Below are 20,158 nucleotides of genomic sequence, written 5' to 3'. Positions count from 1 at the left end.
AGGATGTATGGACTACTTTTGTGACTTGCGAATCATTGCTGTTGCCGACATGATTGTTCAATGTACAAACATTCTATGCAGGTTGCGAGCATAAACTGAAGGAAATGATGAGTCTTTTCATTAGGATTCTTTAAAATCTGCTTTAACTGTTTTCTGAGCGTTGTCCAAGTATTGAGAATAATTTATAATTTTTGATGCTGAAATTAATGAATATAAAATGAGATCTATCTCTAATAAGTAAAAAACATATGCTCCATCAATAGGTATTTTGTATATGAAGTTGGATCAAATATATACTTTTTTTTAATTTTGCAATGAAAAATTTAAGACGTTAAGGAATCAAGTATATATAAATATTTTATTAAATATATTTAATATTTTTGCTATTACATATACCTATATGCGATGTTATTAGGGATATATATTTTGGATATTTTAATTAAAATATTTTACAATGCAATTTTTTTTGCTATAAATTAGCAAAGCATTTTTTTAAATTTAGCTAAATATATATTTATTATTTTTTTTAAATATATAATGTTATATGACTTAAATAATTTATACAGTTACATGTCTTGAGCTTAAGAAAACTTTTTTAACAATTACTGTTAAGTTTTTGCTGTTGATCCTTAAAAATCTTTTACATATTATAAATGGTGATTTTTAATTTAATTTTGGAGTAATCCTTGGGAAAATTCAAAAACGTGATAGAAATAATTAGCTTGTCGTTCTTATTTGTCGTCAGTTCAGAAAGAAGAGCTTAACATTTAATTAATTTAATTCTAACGTCATGTCGATGTTTATATTTAATCGTATCATCATAAAGTGGCGCAGTGGCTAGTGAAAGCCGATGAATTCCATGAGCTAAAGTTCAGGGGGCGTATCACTGTGGGAATCATTCGCCTTTTCTCTCCGCATTGTGTGTGTAAGCGTGTGTTTTACGAAAATATTAATGCTTATATCTGACTATCAATCATTATTATTTCGCTAGTTACACAATTGCAAAATAATATCTATAGATGCGAGAGAGAATCAAAAAATTCTCAAGCTCATCGTGTACATAAAAGTGAGAATACACTCCAGTCCCCGTAAAAATTCCGTGAGCTTATCGATCCCGAGGACTGGCTTGCTAACGTTGCTCGCGAATTCTCCAAGGAGACTATTATACGATAACAAAACGATATGCTTTGGGCTGAATATCAGTGACATACAATGAGACGTGGTTCAACATGCGCACGGTCGCGATGAGGTAGAGAACGTGGTTATTACAGGAGAAACATGGCCCCGGCTGTTTTCTGTTGATGTCCCGATGTCGTGTCTCTCGTTCGAGTCACGCTAAGTTTTCTCGCTCGCACGTCCTCATTTTTTTAGATCCTTTCCTTCCAGGATTTATGCCGATTTATAATACGTACATACATAAGCGCGACCAATAATCTCTCTCTCCAGTGCTCGAGCACACGCATCTGTTTTATTCCGTGAATACATACGTACGCACACCCACATTAAGACGTATTACCATATTTATTGCTTTGGCAATAACATTTGCGCTCGTAGGCGAGTGTGTCATGGTTGAGCGATGTGTGGATGAGGTCAGGCATTTGGATTAAACGCACTGCCACACGCAATTCCCAACGTAAATCTATCGTTTGTGTATCGGCGATCGAGAGTAAATTTAAATATTTATTTATTTTTTCAAACTACAAATCGCGAAAAAATTCTAACCCGGAGAAACTCGTAGAAGCAATTCCATCGTTCGATTATTTACAGGGTGTCTGCTTTTTGGAAAAATACGGAAAATTTAAAACACTCAGGAATTTCTTTTGTGTCTACAAAATCAGAGAATTTTATTGAATCTCACAGAATTTTCTTTTTGATAATTTTGCTCTTATCGGCTTTGTCGGCAAGCCAAGTAAATTATGTGTTTAAAATATATAGTAAATATATATTTATTGTTGTTTATATATTTTATGCCTTAATATAAAATATAAAATATAAAAATATATAAAAATGTGCAAAATGTATATTATTTATTGTGATTTCTCTAGTGATAAAAAATAAAAAATTATGTACATGAAAAATGTTTATCTTAATACGAAAGTTATTTAATTGTTTTTTCAGTACGTTTGCAAATCTAACACTTTAAACTTAGGTGACTTTGTGCTTTTGCTTCGTATGAGTGAAAAGTATTAAAAAACGGATATAATAAAAAAAATCTCACTTTAGAGAATTGCACCCAAAAAATCTTATTTCAGAGAGCTGCACCAAAAAATTTTTAAAATATTGTATATATAAAAAAAATAATTTTTTTTATAATATATTTTATCCAAAATTTTCTAAATTTTATATGTATGTACATGTATGTTGCATTTTTATAGCATCATTCTTTTCTATCAAAATAATTATCTTTTTGAATAAATGAAAATGAATCGGATCTTCTTTGTCGATCTAGGTTTTTATAAAAATAAAATTGCAATTTTTTTTGACACAAAGTTTGCGACACATACATAACTGTTCACTAATATGTTACACATAGAATGTCTCTATATCTTCTTCATTTCGTTTAAAATGTTAGATGTGTGTTTTCACTGTTACAAAAATATTAATATAACGAAATCGGTGGAAATATTTTTTAAATTACACAAAATTTATATGTGCTCATAATAAAATGTTTAATTACCGTCTTACGTTTCGTGGATTCTTGAATTCGATCAAGTAAATCAATGTACACCGAGCAAGTTCGTTCACTATCGCACAAGCTAATACGTCAAGTGAAAGGTATACAGGTGTGGTTAACATAACAATTCATACTGCACAAATTTCAAGTGAGACCTTAAGTAATTTACTATCGGTGTAAAATTGCATACATTTATTTTTTGAAACTTCAAGTCGTAACTTGTGCAGAACGTACATTATAAATAGACTACTCAAAACGTATTATAAACGTAAACGAAGTATGTTAAAAAGGATGTACTATTTAAAAGATAAGTTTTTGATAAATTTAAAATTAATTTTTGCGAAAATGTCGCAGCTTTTAATTTTTATGTTATAATATTAATCGATTAAAAAAAAGTTTTTCGCGAATTAAATTTAGAGTAAAATAGATAATCAAAGTTTATTTTTTAGTTTATTTTAAATGGGGTTTATTCGAATAATATTTTAACTCGCTTATATAAAAATATATGATATCAAAAATTGCTCGAAGAAATTGTTATTAGAAGAAATCTTATATAATTATGCTATATATTATAAATATTTAAAACATTTGCTCTTTTAGTGTAATATTCGTGTGCATAATAAAAGATAAGGTTGTTGAGATTAATGAAAGTACGAAATTATTGCAAAATATATCGTTAAATAATATGCGAATTGGATTTAATATCAATGCTCATATGGATTTTGAGTCTTGGATTTTACGATCTTTTGAAATTTTTCTTGAATCGACAGACGAGTATGCGATGACTCGCAAAGAGTAGTACTTCGAAAATCATGGCTTTCATACTTTTGATAATTACAACGATATTAACTACAGTGATAATGACATCTGCAATTTACTGTACGATGATTATTTTCGCAGGCTTTGATTATAAAGAAGAAAATTTTATATGCCTCCCTCCCTTTTTTATATATTCTCTTTACTAACTTCTACAATTATGAATCATAAATCATTTTGACACCTGCATCGGTGAGCAGCCTTTAATTGCTTCATTGAAACTGAATCTGGTGATAATCGCGCGCACGAAATTTGCACGAGATGTAGACGCAGTATAATAATAATTTTATATATATTATAAAAGAAGTATTTGCACATTTTATTTGTTTTTGGGTAATTTTTTTATACATATATTGTACAATATAATAGGATAACGGATGTAATAACGGACTAATAAAAATCAAGTGCCGAGAAAACAGGTAAAAAATTGCGTAAAAAATTGTTTTCAGAAAAGTTTATACAAATAGAAATTTTATACAAATAGAAATTGAACATTTCGCAGGCTTATCATGTTTTTATTATATTGAGAGTTAAAAGAATCTTGAAACATGCCATTTTTTCGGATTTCGCACATGTAGTTTTTATAAAATTTTTTATGTAATTTTGTAGCGTGAACAGTTTTATGACATATATTAATTTTGATAATTGCTAAAAGTTGTCAGTTCAAAGTGGGATCGAAATAGGATTAAGACATTCACATTATATTTGTAACTTAAACTTTTAACAGTAATAAATAAATTTTATAGCTCAAAACGCATTTTACAATGGCACTTTTAGATTTTTCAGAAATGTAAAATTTTTTAAAATACTTATCTTTCTTTTCACTTTTAAAAATTCTACAATTTTGTTAAGAATAAAAATTAAAGAGCATTTATATATTTAAGTATTAAATTCCCATATTAATTAATACAATAAAATTATACTAATGTTTATATAACGATGTATAAGTTACTAGTAAAATTATGCTGCATCTCAGTAGACTTATTTACATTATACTTATATCTCTATATTTTAGATGATAGCCTTTGATATCATCAAACACATCCGGCTGTGGCTCTTCTTTTATCGTTTAAACAAATATATTACTATACTTGTGTATGGAAAATTTATTCATAATTATATATGTTGAATAATTATTTTGATTATTATTGCGAGAAGTTCCCAAGAAAAAATTGCTATTATAAAGCGAGCGAGTGCGTAACGAGATATGTGTCCGAAGAGCATCTGTATACTTAACTCAAAAATACTTTTTTGGAAAATAATTTTATCATATTAAATTTAAAAATATTCTTTAAATTTATGTTCTTAAAAAAACAGAATTTTTAAAAATAAAGAGACTTAAAAAATTATCCATTTTTGAAAAATCTAAATATATCATAAAGTGCATTTTGAATTATAAAATTTCAATTTAAATCATTTTTTTACTCTTTCATTTTACGATATTAATTCATAAACATAAACTTTTTTTTTTTTTTCAAGGGAATGTTTCATCTTTTTAACAACCATAAAAAAATTAAAGATACGTGTTTCTTATTTTGATCTAGATTACAATAAGAAAATTTAATTAATTAACATATAGTGCACAGATTATATATAACATAGATTATATAACAATTGAATAATGTCAATGTTTGATATTTACTTAAAGTCATGATTTGGAATTTCGCTTCGTAATCATGTTATTGCTGATAATATAATGTGCATTAATTTAATATTTGAGGAAGGAAATATTTTAATCTAACTTAGGTATTTTTAATTTGTAAAAATTAGTGAATATGGTGTATCTTTTTTTCTTAAATGTATATTCTTTCCTCTCTTCTTGTGATAAATCAGATGGCATTGCGCATGAAAAAAATGATGGATAATTTATAACTCTGATAAGAATCTCAGAAGTGTGATAGAATGCATCATGTGTGCACGCAATCTCGCAGATTTCTAGAATTATAATTAAGCGTGATGATATAAAACTAAAAAAAATATATTGGATAGTAAATTACGTGACGATTATAAACATTTCGAAATGAATGTATAAAATGTAATCGATGTGTGTGTCAATCATTTTCCCGGAAATGGAATAATATCCCATAAGTATGCATATTTTATTGTGTCCGAGTTACATCTCGCTAAAGCCTTATTATCATAGATATTTTCATATTTTTTCCTTTTACCTTCTTGACAGTTATTTATGCCTTAGCAAATTATACACGTAAGTCAAGATTAATTAACATTGTTTGTAACAGCCGGTCGTTCTCGCTCCACATATCTTGCCGCAACCTTTGTAGGTAATACACGCATATCATGTGTGCTACAAAAGAATATCTTTATGTAATAGAATTCCAATAAAATTTCCAAATGGGAATTTTCTGATTTTTCAGGTATAAAGATTTTATTGGAAGCCAGAAAATTTTTTTAAAAATTCACTGTGGTAATCTTGTTCTTATATTATAAGCCCAATGAATTACATGTTTAAAATATGTATATATTTGTATCTGTTTATATATTCAATGTTTTAACAAAATATTGAATATGCAGTACATATTTTTTATTGTAATATTTAGTGATAAAAAAAATGTTGTAGAAGTGAAAAATGTTTACATTATAAACCACTCAATTTTCTTTTCAATTTTTACATTAGCGAATCTAGCACTTGAAACTTAAGTGACTCTATGCCCTCTTTTTCCTTCGTATGAGTGAAAAGCATTAGACAAAAAATTATTATCTTAGAAAGTCGCATTAGAAATCGTTAAAATATTTTCTTTATCTGAAATTTTGAATAAAAATACCTCGGGAAAATCAGAAATTTTTTTTTACAAGATTTGAATAGATATATCTACTCTGATTTGAAATGACGACGAACAAATGTAATCTGAGTAAGTCAACGATGAATAAATAAACGACCGTTTAACCAGGAGCAAACATTTGCATATTATCGGCCTGCCGCCATCGCCGCCCTTTCTCAATCGCGAGGGTTTCAAAATCAAGCCTGGGAATGTGTTCGCTCGGTCCCGGTCGCGTTAATGGTAACATAAACGGAGGGTTGATATACAACACACGGGAGACACGAGGGCAGACTCGTAATGCGTGTCGATTACACGCACCCATGAACATTTACGCACGCGACGAGAAATGGTTTCGTGCTTTCTCTCTCGCTCTCTCTCTTTCAATGCGCAGAATGACGGACGTACGAACAGCAGGTGCTCCCAACGAAAGAATTCTGATGGAATAATTGGATCATCTATTAACCTGCCTTTAATGTTTTGTTCGTATGACGCGTTTAAATTAATCGAAAAAGATGATTTATTTCACAGAGGAAAATAATAAAAAAATAGAAAATAGATATTTCTCTAACTTAACATATGCTAAACTATAGATTATCAAATTTTAAAATCTAGGTACTAGATTTTTTTTAGAGTTGCCATTAATATTTTACTTTTGTTTCATATCTATCAATGTAATGTGACAAAATCACGATATTTTTTATTATTTTACTTGATCACACACACATAAAATTCACTTAAAAATTCCTTACACACTCCACATATGAAATTTACAATGATTTGAATGTACAAATATTTTTTGTAAGATCTTAAAAACCAATATTTATGCTTTTATTTTGATATATATGTTTATCTCTTGTATCAGTTCAAATTAGGAATGAGAAAATTTGAAATTAATATCAAAAAATTAATAAAAATCATCAGCGAATATTTGTTATATTTTAATACCACTTTTTTTGGAATAATGTATAATAAAATAAAAATTAAAATGTTTTAAATTCATTTGCAGATATTGTACTGAATTATTTTATAATTTATTAATATATAAATGATCCTTTAAATACATTAAACATTAATTACTTGATAATTGAAATTTTAATCTTAATAAGAATTTAATCTTAATAAGATTTCTTCAAATAAAATAACAAAAATTTTTCTAATGAACGAGTTATCTATTATGCACTATTTATTTATTTTCTGCCAATTTTTAATGTTACTCAATTCAAGAAGTTCTTATATAATTTACTTATATTTTTTTGTGAAAAAAATTAAAAAGTTTCCAAAATTAATTTAATTGAAAAGAAACGTAAATTGCAAGCAATATAAAAAAAAACTTAAAATTTTAATATTCACATTCAAGGATATACAATTTCCTAAATCATATTAAAGACTATTTATATATTTAAGTATTTAATGTTATATTTTTTTAATTTTATCGATATAACTATAAAAATTTTTCATGTTTTTCTTTAATATTCATATAAGTTATGCTTTATATTATATTTTTAATTTATAGCGCATGAAGAAGCATTAATTTTCGTCTTGTAAGGAAACATTGGTCCTTTAAATTGCATCACACAATATCTTATGTGATAGTACATTTCGAAGAAAGGGGTTGCGTATAACCACCCCTTCCGAAATAAGCGCCGCCCTCCAGTCAAAGAGGAAATCCCCACTATACTTGGAATATGGTGGAGGCACTCTTGGAGCCCTCCCGATAGAGGAGACTTAAATCGTGAACTACCGTGGACTGTTGTATTTCGTTGTTCCGAAAAATCAGAATCACATGAGTAACCTGCGTCTTCGTTTTTGCGATATATAATTACAGAGATCCTCGACACTAAATAGTTTTATGCTTCAATCAAAAGTACCATCAATATATTCCTATTTTATATCGGATTCTATCACGGATCTGTGACGAATGTTTCAATAATACATCTGCAAAAAAAATCGGGAAAGAAACAAATTATGAAGTGCTACGTAAAATGTAAAGATTCACGTGGTATTTCCAATATAAACAATCTTTCGAAAGTGATCGAAATTTATTAAAACATTTCGTTACCATGGAATTTTCATGGGCACTTCAGCATCAAGCTAATGATCAAAACGGACGAAATCATCCGGAAAATCATCATGAAGATGTTAACATTATTAGTCAAGTGAGCGCTCGCCGACTGCTCAGTGTGACAGGTAATAAAGTGTCAGTATATAATTTATGTAAGCGAGAAAGTGCTTCTTTCATTTTACAAATGTCATAGACACGATGTTTATGTGGCTTGTACATTCCAATAATTATCGAAATTTAATACCGTATTTTTTATAGAAACGTGAGCATATATTTTCTCTTGCAAAATTGCATCTAGAAATGCATCGAGATATTATATTTTTTAGTAAATGAAGTTTATTAGAGATGTAAATAGGAAAAAAAACAAAATGTTTTTCCTTCCAAAATCAACGGTTTTTTATGAAAAACCAAGCCGTTTTTCCCCTAAATATTTAATCTTTACATTTTGATTATTGCAAATTAATTTTTCATTATTCTTGATTTTTTAGATGAAATTTGAACTAACCACCACTATTTTAAATGTAGATCATATTCCAATTGGCTATATAATTATGTAATTACTATATTTAATTGCTACATTTAAATTCTCCAAAAATTAATAATAAATTGAACTTGAATGAATTATCTCTATTATAAATACAAAAATACAGTTTGTAATTTTTAAAAATATATTTTAATCACTATTGCAATATAATAAAAATCTTATATTTCTAATATTTTTAATTAATTTCTTTTCAATACTAATTTTAATGAAATTTTTGCGATTAAAATGATACCAAACATGTTTCGGATAATTTTCAATTATTCAATTATTTTATTATTATCTGATGTATAATAATGTATAATAAAAATTTATTAGGTCTGATACTAATTAAAAATTATCCATGTCATATTTGCCACAAAAGTATCATTAATAAAAGTTACTTAAAAAAAAATAAATTAAAAATGTAAGTACTTAATTTTTTGTATTATATTGACAAAAAAATATGAAGAAAAATAATATATTTAAAATAATTATATTGAAAAGAATAATGAAAGAGTTAAATTGGTTTTTTTAATGATTGTTTTCTCTTAGAAAAGAAAACAATTTTTGTATATTTCTAAATACGCAATAAAGATTTGCAAAAAATTGGATTAATATATTAATATACTAAGAATTGTGATTTGTAAGATTAATATTTGCAAGCTATTCTTTATGAGGGTTAAGATCCCCTGCAAATAGAAAGGGACATAGTTGGATGATTATACGCAGCAATAGCAATGACCGCCGATTGAGGGCAATCTTTCTGCGAAAGATACAAAATCTACGTAAAAGTCGGCGACCGCGATTTCAAGCATTTAGATTTAAATTGCCCTATAAATTGTTATTAGATTTAAATTGCTACAAACTTGTCAAAAGCAGTTTTTTACGAAATTACTAACATTCCTAAATGAAACATTTTCTTTTATTATATTAATTTGACTTCGTTTACTAAACATTTTAATATCTCGGAGCGATATTTTCGAAATCAAGAGAAGAAAAAAATTTGTTTATTTTTTAATAAGAAATTTAAAAAAAACGATATTTTTATTCGTCTATCTTATTTAAAACGATATTTTTATTCGTCTATCTACAATATTCTGTGTATAAATTGTTTACAATAAAGAAACAGACATTCATCGAATTTTTTAGGCGGAGATAAGATTTGATTAATTTTAAAAGATCAAAGAAAAAGAGAAAGAGGAAAGGAAAAATGAAGCATAAAACATTAAAATTGCTATAAATACAAATTATAATTGTAAAGTTCATGATTGTACACAATAATTTATGACATTCCCGTGAGAAAACGAAAAAAAAAAACATAAACTCTTATATAAAAAAGAGCAAATAATTTGTATTTTCAAACAATATAAAAAATATACATATACAATACATAGCAGTATGTTTGATGAAGTCAATGCATCATACTATTTTTCTTTATATCTCGCAAATAGATTTCTTCATTATTGAAGCAAATGTTTTTCATGAAATGTCAGTAAATATCTCGTATATTGCGCGTAAAAGTTATCAATGTCGAACAAATAGCGTTATCATCATCGAGTTTAAAGAGGCAATATAATGTTAATTTTCATTTTTTTTATTTTCAAAAGAGAGATAATTTCAAAAATTTTAAATCCGTATATAATCAATTTCTAAATCTCTTTATTATTAATTTCTAAAAGTATATTACTTTGTATTTGTTACTTCTATTTTTTCCAATGTGAGATATAGGTATGTGTGTGGGTTGAACAATTTTTTATTATAATTTTACATCTGCTATTTAAACGAATTTATTGTTGTATTACAATATATAATAACTTTACATGGTTGTGTTATCGTTATACATCGATACGTTTATGAGCACGTAAACGGCGGTTTAACACCTGTCCACAACTTGTTCAAGAGCTCCCCCTCGAAGGCTTCTAATAGCCGTGAAAAAAAAAAACATGCTACGCATCCTGCTAATCGTTTAGGGTTCAGGTGGGACTCCCAGTCGGATTCGTGACATGGCAGCTGCATCAATTCTCCGATTAACAGGGGTTCAAAATCGACAACTGGGTCTCGATTAACTTCTTCCGTTCACGATACGATCGTGACAATACACGTGTCGTAAAGATACACGCGTTAATGTTGCGTTTCAGCGTCATGTGGATTACGGCAGCTGGAATATGCAAACGCGTTGTGTATATTCTATCGCGAAGAATGAAAGCCAGCCAATTTTCATAGACGTGTCGCCGTTTGTACATGTATATACTGTGCATTTCTATTTGCCTCGTCGGAGAAAGTGGTCGATACATGGATCGAAAGCTTACATACGAGCATTCTTGCATTATTCGGGATTCGATCGGTTGGAATAGGCGCAATTATTTTATTATGCTATTGCTTTATTAATGACCGGATGCATCGCTTGAGTGAAAATTAACATTAGCATACAGGATGTCTACTGGCTTGGAAAAACATAGAAAATCTGGATTTTTCTAGGATTTCTTTTGCGTTTGAAAAAGAGAGAATTTGGGATTTTATTACTCTGATTATTTTGATAATTGTCTTCAATAATTTTGTTCTTATCTTGCAGGTCGGTAAATCATGTAAATAATGTGTTTAAACTGTATTATAAATATATATGTAACTCTGTTTATATATTTACTATTTTAACAAAATATTGAATATATGGGATATTCTTTGTTGTATTTTTTAGTAATAAAATAAAAATGTTTTTGCAAGTGATAAATGTTTATCTTACGAAAACTATTCAGTTTTTTTTAGTACATTTGTAAATCTAGTATTTGAAACTTAAGTGGTTCCGTTTTTGTATGAATAAAAAATATTAAAAAACAAGTTCAATAAAAAAAATTTATTTTAAAAAAAAGTTTCAAAAAAATTTTCTTTAAAATATTCTTCTTATCGAGAATTTTAAATAAAAATACCTGAAATAATAGGAAATGTTCAAGGATTTTTTTATACGATTAGAGTAGACACTCTGTTATAATTAATTTATGAGTGAGAGAATATGTGTATAATTGTTAGTGAAATTGACATTCTTTTGCGTTATTGCAAATATTGTAATTAATTAAAATTTACAAATAAAATAAGTGTTTTTTGCATTTCTTATTGTTTAATAATTCTGTCACAAAAAAAATTACCGCAAAGTGCTTGTCGATTTAATTTTAATTAATTCTCGAAAGTATCTATTTTCAAAGTTTAATGTACAAACAAATGTGTGGATAATAACTTTCTGCAATAATTATTTTTTTTTATTCTTTTGTATAAAAATGTTTTAGAAAAGTATATGGAGTGCAAATATCGTTCGATTCATTTATATAAAATATTTATATATCCCTAAAAATTATATGTATGCACATTAAAAAATTTTATTTCTGGAAGACGTAGAATAATATCGATTATTATAATTTTCATATATTGATATTGACTCGATAATTTATAACTATGGCGCATATCTGGTATAATGTGATATTCACATTTAAATAGCCACCCATCACGGGGGCGATGTTTGGTCGATACCTCGATAAAGGCCTGGTTGGCAACGACTCATCTACCATCGTAACTCACCCCTCGATTTCTTTTCATAGATGTTAATCGTCATGCATATCTTGGACAATATTCACCTAATTTAAAAAAAATATATGATACTTTTTATTATGCACACTAACAAAAAACCAGGAATCACTTCTAAAAAGGAATTATTACATTTAAAGTCCAAGGCGTTCCTTCGAATTAGAAGCACTATTGAAAAAAAAGATTCTGTTTATTTTTATTAATTTCAAATTTATAGTTTTAAGAAACTTTTGAAGCATTTGTTAAATACATATATTGAATAATAGAAATATTGACAAATAAGTATTTAAAAAAAAATATAATAATTATTAATAATAATTATAATTATATAATAATAATTATTAAAAAAATATAATAATTATTTATAATTATTATAATTATATATATTTTGAAAATCCTTTTTTCTCTTTATATACAACTTTATATACTACTAGTTTTATATTCTTAGAGAATATAAATCCTTTTTCAAAATAGGATAAACTGCTATCGCTGCTACTACTATTATTACTACTTCATAAAACTCATTACTTTAATAAAATTTAATTTTTTATTAGATAAGACTAATTCTTCAAGAGCTTTATATCAGTCTAATATTGCTCGACCGGAAAAACATTCGGCGAGACAACACGATGCATCGTTATGTCTCGTTATTCACTTGCAAAGTGTCCTTATATTCTCGACTCCCAATGCTCGAACGTCTATGAATGTTTGACCGGAAGTAACGTATTACAACGCTTAGCTTGTAATCTTAAGCGCTAACATATACAAAGTGTGCGTGTATGCTGGTATTCTTACATTTCAAAACAAGATCAAAAGTCTTAACGTTGATTGAGAAAAGGCTAATGACTGCCTCGACGATTTTTAGATCTCTTCTCGTTTAATTTCGCGCAATTTTCCCCGAAGAAAATTAAAGATATAACATAATAAATATATATAATAAGTCATTTTTCTCTCTATCGATTCTATCTAAAAATAGACACGTGTCTCGATGGAAACACGGAATAGCTGCAAGAAATTTGGCTGTTCGCAGAACAGTTTTTTCCTTGCTCGTTGACGTTCTATTCACTCCGTTCGTCTTTGAATCGCAATCATCCGTGAAATTCGTTTGTATCCATTTAATAAATCGACTTTCTCCCTTGCTAAAAACCGTCGAGAACGGTAATGTGCAATATTCTTATCTGAAATCTCTTTCTCATACGATAGATGCTTTCCTCACACGAACTCTTGCGTCTTATGACGCAATAAATGACAACAGACTCTTATGCGAAACGCATGGTAACAATGTTATTCATAAAATTTATATACATATAATTATACACACACATACACAGAATGTCTACGCCCTAGAGAAAACCTGAAAATCTTAGGGATTTCTTTTATATTTGGAGAGATCAGTGAATTCTCATGGCATTTTATTAGAACTCGGAAAATTTTTCAAAAGATTTTTACTCTTATGACAAGTAAACAATTGACAACTCAAATAAATAATGTGTTTAAATTATTTTATATAAATATTATATAATTTATATAAATATTATATTTTTATATAAATATTTTATATAAATATATATATATATATATATATATATATATATATATATATATATATATATCTGTTTATTATATTCAATTATAAATTAAATAGACAGTAATTAAATTAGTTCAATCATAAATTAAATATACAGTATATATATTCTTTATTATAATTTTTAGTGATAAAAAAGTGAAAGTGTTATCAAGTGAAAAATGTTTCTTACAAAATTTTACGAAAACTTTTTCATTACATTTGTAAATCTAACGCTTGAAACTTAAGTGATTTTTTTGTTTCTCCTTTGTATAAGTAAAAAAACATTAGATAACAGATATAATAAAAAAACTTTTGAAAAATTGCACCAAAAATTTTTTAAAATATTAATATTCTTTATCTGCAATTTTGAACAAAAATATCTAGGTAATTTTTTTACATATTTAAGTAGACACTTATATGCACAAATTATATATTATATATTTATATATATGTATATAATATATTGTGGTAAAAAAATGGATATTGTCGAAAACCTATCGATTGATAATAGATTGATCGATTGATGATTATTTTTATTTTATCTTAATACAGAATTTTTCGTCTTCTTTCAGGTCGTGGTGATTTCGTCGGAGGTATAGACAACGAGGCTCTGGATTTTTCGCAATTGGAGGACTTTATCAACAGCGACAGTGAACAACCTGCAACGTGAGTCTAAAGAACATTAATTTTTGATAGGTATTATGACTATTATTACTTACTTTTATTTCGTTATTCGATGCGCCTTGGGTCGGCTTAAAAAAAGATTCGATCAGACGAGAAACCTGATCTCAGACATCAAAGCATTCGATCTGGCGTCAGAGTTTAACTACATTTGGAAGCCATGGTTAACGCCTACAATAGCGTGTCTGTTATACATGAATACTACGTGTCACAATATAATCACAAATTCGAATTAATGTTTCTCAGAGAATGCTATGGCATCAATTTATTAATTTATATCGATAAAAATCTGTTTATCGAAGCTGCATTAATTAGTTTCCTCGGTTCATAAATAATAATATTTCTCCACATTCTACATTTTATATATTGATGAGACAAGAAACTTTTTTAACGAAATAAACATATTTTCTTAAATCTTTATTTTTGATGGAAGTTATTGTTTATTCTCATCATCATTATCATCATGAATTATTAATATCCCCTCCCCTTTGTAACAATAAATTTTCAACAAATATATTTATTGCATTCTAAGCATATTATTTTATACTTTTACATTTTATACATCCAAATAACATTTTTATGGAATTTTAAGTTTTTAATGCAAATAAATAATTTATTAAGACTTGTCAAATAAATTTTTTTTAATAAATTTGTTTATATTAAATATATGTTTGTTAGTATAAAAATAATTTTAATTTAAAAAATTTTAGTTTAAAAATAATTTTGATTTATTAATATACAATATATACAATATAACGTATAATGATTGCCATTTTTAGCAATACATTTTATTACTAACACTGTCATTGTATTGCTTTTGTATTGTATTCCTATTATTATTTTATTGTCAATATTGCCAATATTGCCGCAGAATTAAAAAGTATTTCTAGTGCATATTACTTTTTTTCTTATTTTGCTAGTATTATTTCAATATTTTTCTGAAACATGTATTTTCTAAAATTATATTTACTGTATTGCCGCAATATATTCCTAATAAAATGTACGATGATTACCACAATGATTGACCCCTCGCTAAAATCTATAAAAAGCAATTGAAATTTTATACACAGTTACAATATATTTAAAAAATTTTAAAGAAACAAAAAAATTCCTGCGAAAACAACCGTGTATGATGCCATTTCTACGCTTATAGGCGCCCCTTTTCAAATTATGTTAATTAACAAATTTAGATAATAACGCTTTTACCATCCAGCAGCACGAGCACGCGTTTCCTGCGAATGACATGACCAAGTATCAGGCTAAATTCCTAAATTGCTTCATCTTGACTCTATATATTCAGACTATTCCGTCACTACAACGATTATAGGAATGATTGTTGTGTTTTGATAATAATCCATATTTCATCAAATGGAATTGCTGCGATATATTATAATATTTTAAACAGTTTAAATTTCTTTTAAGGAATGCGTATAAAATAATAAAAAAAGGAGATAAATATTTTTTATATTTTTATATTTTTATTGCCAAAAGAATATTTGCGTCATATTATTTATAAATTGTAATGATTTTAAAATATAATCGATCAAGAAAAAGAAAATCTATATAAGAATCGTGAAATTGTCACTATGTATCACTGATAATACAGTAGAAATTAAATATTTCAGAAATGTGCATGTTTTTTTATTAGGAAGAACCTAAAAAGCCTCAGAAAGTTGTAAAAATGACTACTACAATATTATATATAAGTAGTAAATAAATAGATTTAAAAATTGAAAGTTCTATAAAAAAAGATATAAAAAATTAACATAATAAAAATATAATAAAAATAATATAATAAAAATTAATATAAAATTAATATAAATTTAAATTAATTTGTTACGACAAAATTATGTACATATGTACATAAAATTACATGACATTAATTTCGATGATTCTTAACATTAAACTTGATAGTTACTTATACATTCCAGCATATACGAATCTATTAGTTTATTAATGTTTTAAAATCAGACCTTTTTAACACTGCTTAACATATATATCAATTCTATATAATGACGAATATTTTTGCAATTCAAACTGATTATATATTATTATTTTGTCTGCTTATTTATTTCAAAACAAGCTATATTTGCAATTATTAGTACAATATAATTGTATATTTATTATACGAGCGTAGAGAAGAAGAGAGAGAGAAAGAGGAAGGAGAAAAAGCAACAAACTTAAAGGCTTGACATTTAAAAATAAAAAACAACACACGAATTTACAACAACAGGTTCTCAAATTCATTCATAGCTTGGGGCACGAAAATATCTTATTACAGACCTGCGAATACTGACGTAATCACATACCCAGGAAACGCATCCACCTATTCTTTATACGCAAACACAATCACGCGTGCATGTATACACTTGGTTCGCATACAGATATCCATGCAGATAACGACCGCAGAGGTGTAATGATATAATGACAGAGGCAGACAGAACAGAATTGATGGAATCACAGCATGCACAGTGGTAACCCTGCTAATCCGACTTCCAACACACTCGTCTTCCATTAAAAAAGACTGTCAGAATCATCGCAACAGCACAAAAATTAATTGAAAAAAATTTATTCATCTGAGCGATATTGGAACACGAAATATCATCTCGTTTATCAAGCAACACTAAATTTTAAAATATATTGTATATATAAATATTCTTGTATGTGTTTTAAAATGTTGCGCTATTTATAGTTATTTATTTATTATTTATCAATTTTGAAATATTTATAGCTTGTTAAAATATTTTTTTATTCTCTATTAAAATATTTATATTCTAGTTTTTATATATGATTAAATTTATTTAGGTTCTAAAAATTCTTCTTTTATTATTGTTACCATTTTAATATTATTATTTTATTTTTATTATATATTTTTAATATTATTTATTTTTGTATTTGTAATCCGATTTTCAGTACTTATGTTGCATTTTGAAAGAGAGATTTTTATGATATCTTGCAACGGTAGACTTCGAATTGATAGACTGGAAGACGATAGAATTTCGATAAAAAAATTTAACAATGTCGTATTTAATTTATTCGGCATGAAATTACGTTTATCATATTTTTATGTTTTAAAATATTACTTACGTATTACGGTGATACTTTGATCCATGTAATTTTTATATACGGATAAATTTACTAGTTATATTTTTTACAATTCTAAAAATATCTTTTATTGGTATTTTTATATCTTACTCTTACGATTTTATGTGAGACGCATATTTTGATGTGTATGTACACGTGCATGCATCGTGATCAACACGCAACAGATATGTTATTTAAAGAAACATTAGTTAGATAGATAAGCGGAGAAAATTCATAGTAGTGACGCAAATACGAAATGATTTTATATGAATTCGCTTGGCGAAAGAGAAGAGTCTACAAAGATTGCTCGTTTATTTTTCCAATTATACATAGTTACATTAGTTGGAGAACAATGTGAGACATAATGCACAGGATATCGGAGTAAAAAAACAAATAAAAATATGCAATAGAGAAAATAATAATGAATATAATACTTGGCTATAAAGTATATTTAAAGAATCAAGAATTTCCAACTGACTATAATTAAACTGGTATAATTAAACTGGTATAATTATTGGCTGGCTTATGCAATGAAAAAGAATAGGTATTTTACTTGATTCTTTTTTTTTTCGATAAAGATTGTTATCGAGAGCGAATGTTTTCAATTATTTTCTAATTAAGAATTCACGGAAAATTCTCTCTCGTCGGATAAATTGTGGCCGAGTCTTCAACACGGAAATTGCATAATAGTGCCCGTACCGTGTAGTGAAACACTCTCGAGTTTTCTCAACTCGTGGGACAAAACGTGAATCGTCAAAGCGTCATTTTCTGCAGAATGATTCAAACGATAACGATATCTCGTGTTTTGCAAATTCAATTGCGCTCTCGGCACGCATAGTTCTCGAAAGATCAATAAAAAGGCTGGTATACAACGTGGCATGTACGGTTCTTATCAAATAATATTGTATCATCTCTTTTCTACAAAGAAGATATATTGTACAGGATGTCTACTTTCTGGAGAAACATGGAAAATCTGAGATTTTCAAGGATTTCTTTTATATCTGACAAAAGCAGGGATTTTTCAACACAGAAAATATATTTTCAAAAATTCTTACTTTGATAATTTTGTCCTTTTATAAGCAATCGGTAATTTGATAAGACAAGTTTCAATTATATGTTTAAAATCTATTATAAATATATATCTCTAAAATATATTCAAAAATATGTTATAAATATATATCTTTGTTTATATATATATCCTTAAATATTTTGTTTGTTTTTGATGTCAGAGAGAAAAATTATCGTTTGAAATTGAATTATTTGTTTGAAATCAATATTATGATGAGGATGAAATTTTTTTCAAGGTGACCATCATTTTCGAGATTTCATCAATATTTTTTTTAATGGAATCTCTTTTTTTTCATTGCAATTTTTATAGCTTATCGTTACGAGGCTTGAAATAATTTCTTAATTTTACATAAACCACAAAATATATCTAGTAAAATATTCATTTTTCGATTGTCCTACCTTAATACTTTTATGTATAAAATAATGAGAGGAATCAATTAGTGTAAAAAAATACACAGTTGTTTTTAAGAAAAAATATGTACCTGTCAATTACAAATTACATCTTTTTCCTAAAATTGTGTGCATTTTTTATATCAATTAATGGCTCTCATTATTTTGAGCATAAAAGTATTGAGGTAAGATGATCGAAAAATGAATATTTTACGAGATATTTTATAGTTTATGTAAAATTAAGAAATTATTTCAAGCCTTATAACTCGAAAAGTACTTAATAAAAAATACTTCATTATAGTGTTTCAGAAAGCTCTCGAGAAAAGCTATGAGAATATCCAATAAAAAATAGGGAGTTTCGTTTAAAAAAATGTTGATGACCTTGAAATCTCGAAAAATATGACCTGGAAAAAAATTTCTTTCTCATCATAATATTAGCTTTTTCAAACAAAATAATTTTTCTTTGTGATATTTTTTCCTACCATCAAAAACGAGCGAGATATTTAAGATGCTCAAGTTAGCTGGGACACCCTGTATATTATACATATATAATTATATATAAAATATTACAATCCTTTTTTACCAAAATATTGAATATGCAGTACATATTTTTTATTGTAATTTTTATTGTAATTTTTAACGATAAAAAAACGAAAATGCAAGTGAAAAATGTTCATCTACGAAAATTATTCAATTCTTTTTTTTAGTACATTAACAAATGCTAGATTAGAAAGAAAAAATTTAAGTGACTCTATTTCTTCTGGTGGTTTTCCCTAAAGCTTTGAAATATTGTATCTTTCTGGAATTTTAGACAAAAATATCTGAAAGATCAAGGAATCTTTTTACAAAATTTGAGTAGATATAATTATTTAAATACAGTAAATGATAATTTGCAAGCATTTCATAGAGGAAAAAAATAAGAAGCAAGCATACCCGAGAC

General features: G+C 26.9%; 1 protein-coding gene across 4 annotated transcripts in view; it reads left to right on the top strand.

Annotated features, from left to right (window-relative positions):
- LOC145972833 (myelin regulatory factor) overlaps positions 1–20,158 on the top strand; it is a 38,093-nt gene that overhangs the window by 7,215 nt on the left and 10,720 nt on the right. Inside the window, exons 1-2 of one of the 4 annotated variants that reach the window (XM_083101820.1) lie at positions 7,967–8,457; positions 14,568–14,661. In XM_083101820.1, coding sequence (XP_082957946.1) covers positions 8,331–8,457; positions 14,568–14,661 — 221 coding nt within the window. In that variant the 5' untranslated portion in view covers positions 7,967–8,330. Of the gene's footprint in view, positions 1–7,966; positions 8,458–14,567; positions 14,662–20,158 lie in introns of those variants that run through there. The other 3 variants (XM_083101819.1, XM_083101821.1, XM_083101822.1) reach the window with 3 other exon arrangements.

This window comes from Camponotus vicinus, unplaced genomic scaffold (genome assembly GCF_025532165.1).
Source record: "Camponotus vicinus isolate PSW18456_S1 unplaced genomic scaffold, iyCamVici1.0 SCAF_6, whole genome shotgun sequence".
NCBI classification, from domain to species: domain Eukaryota; kingdom Metazoa; phylum Arthropoda; class Insecta; order Hymenoptera; family Formicidae; genus Camponotus; species Camponotus vicinus.
Note: the sequence above shows the minus strand (reverse complement) of the source record. Positions and strands in the feature narration are given on the sequence as shown.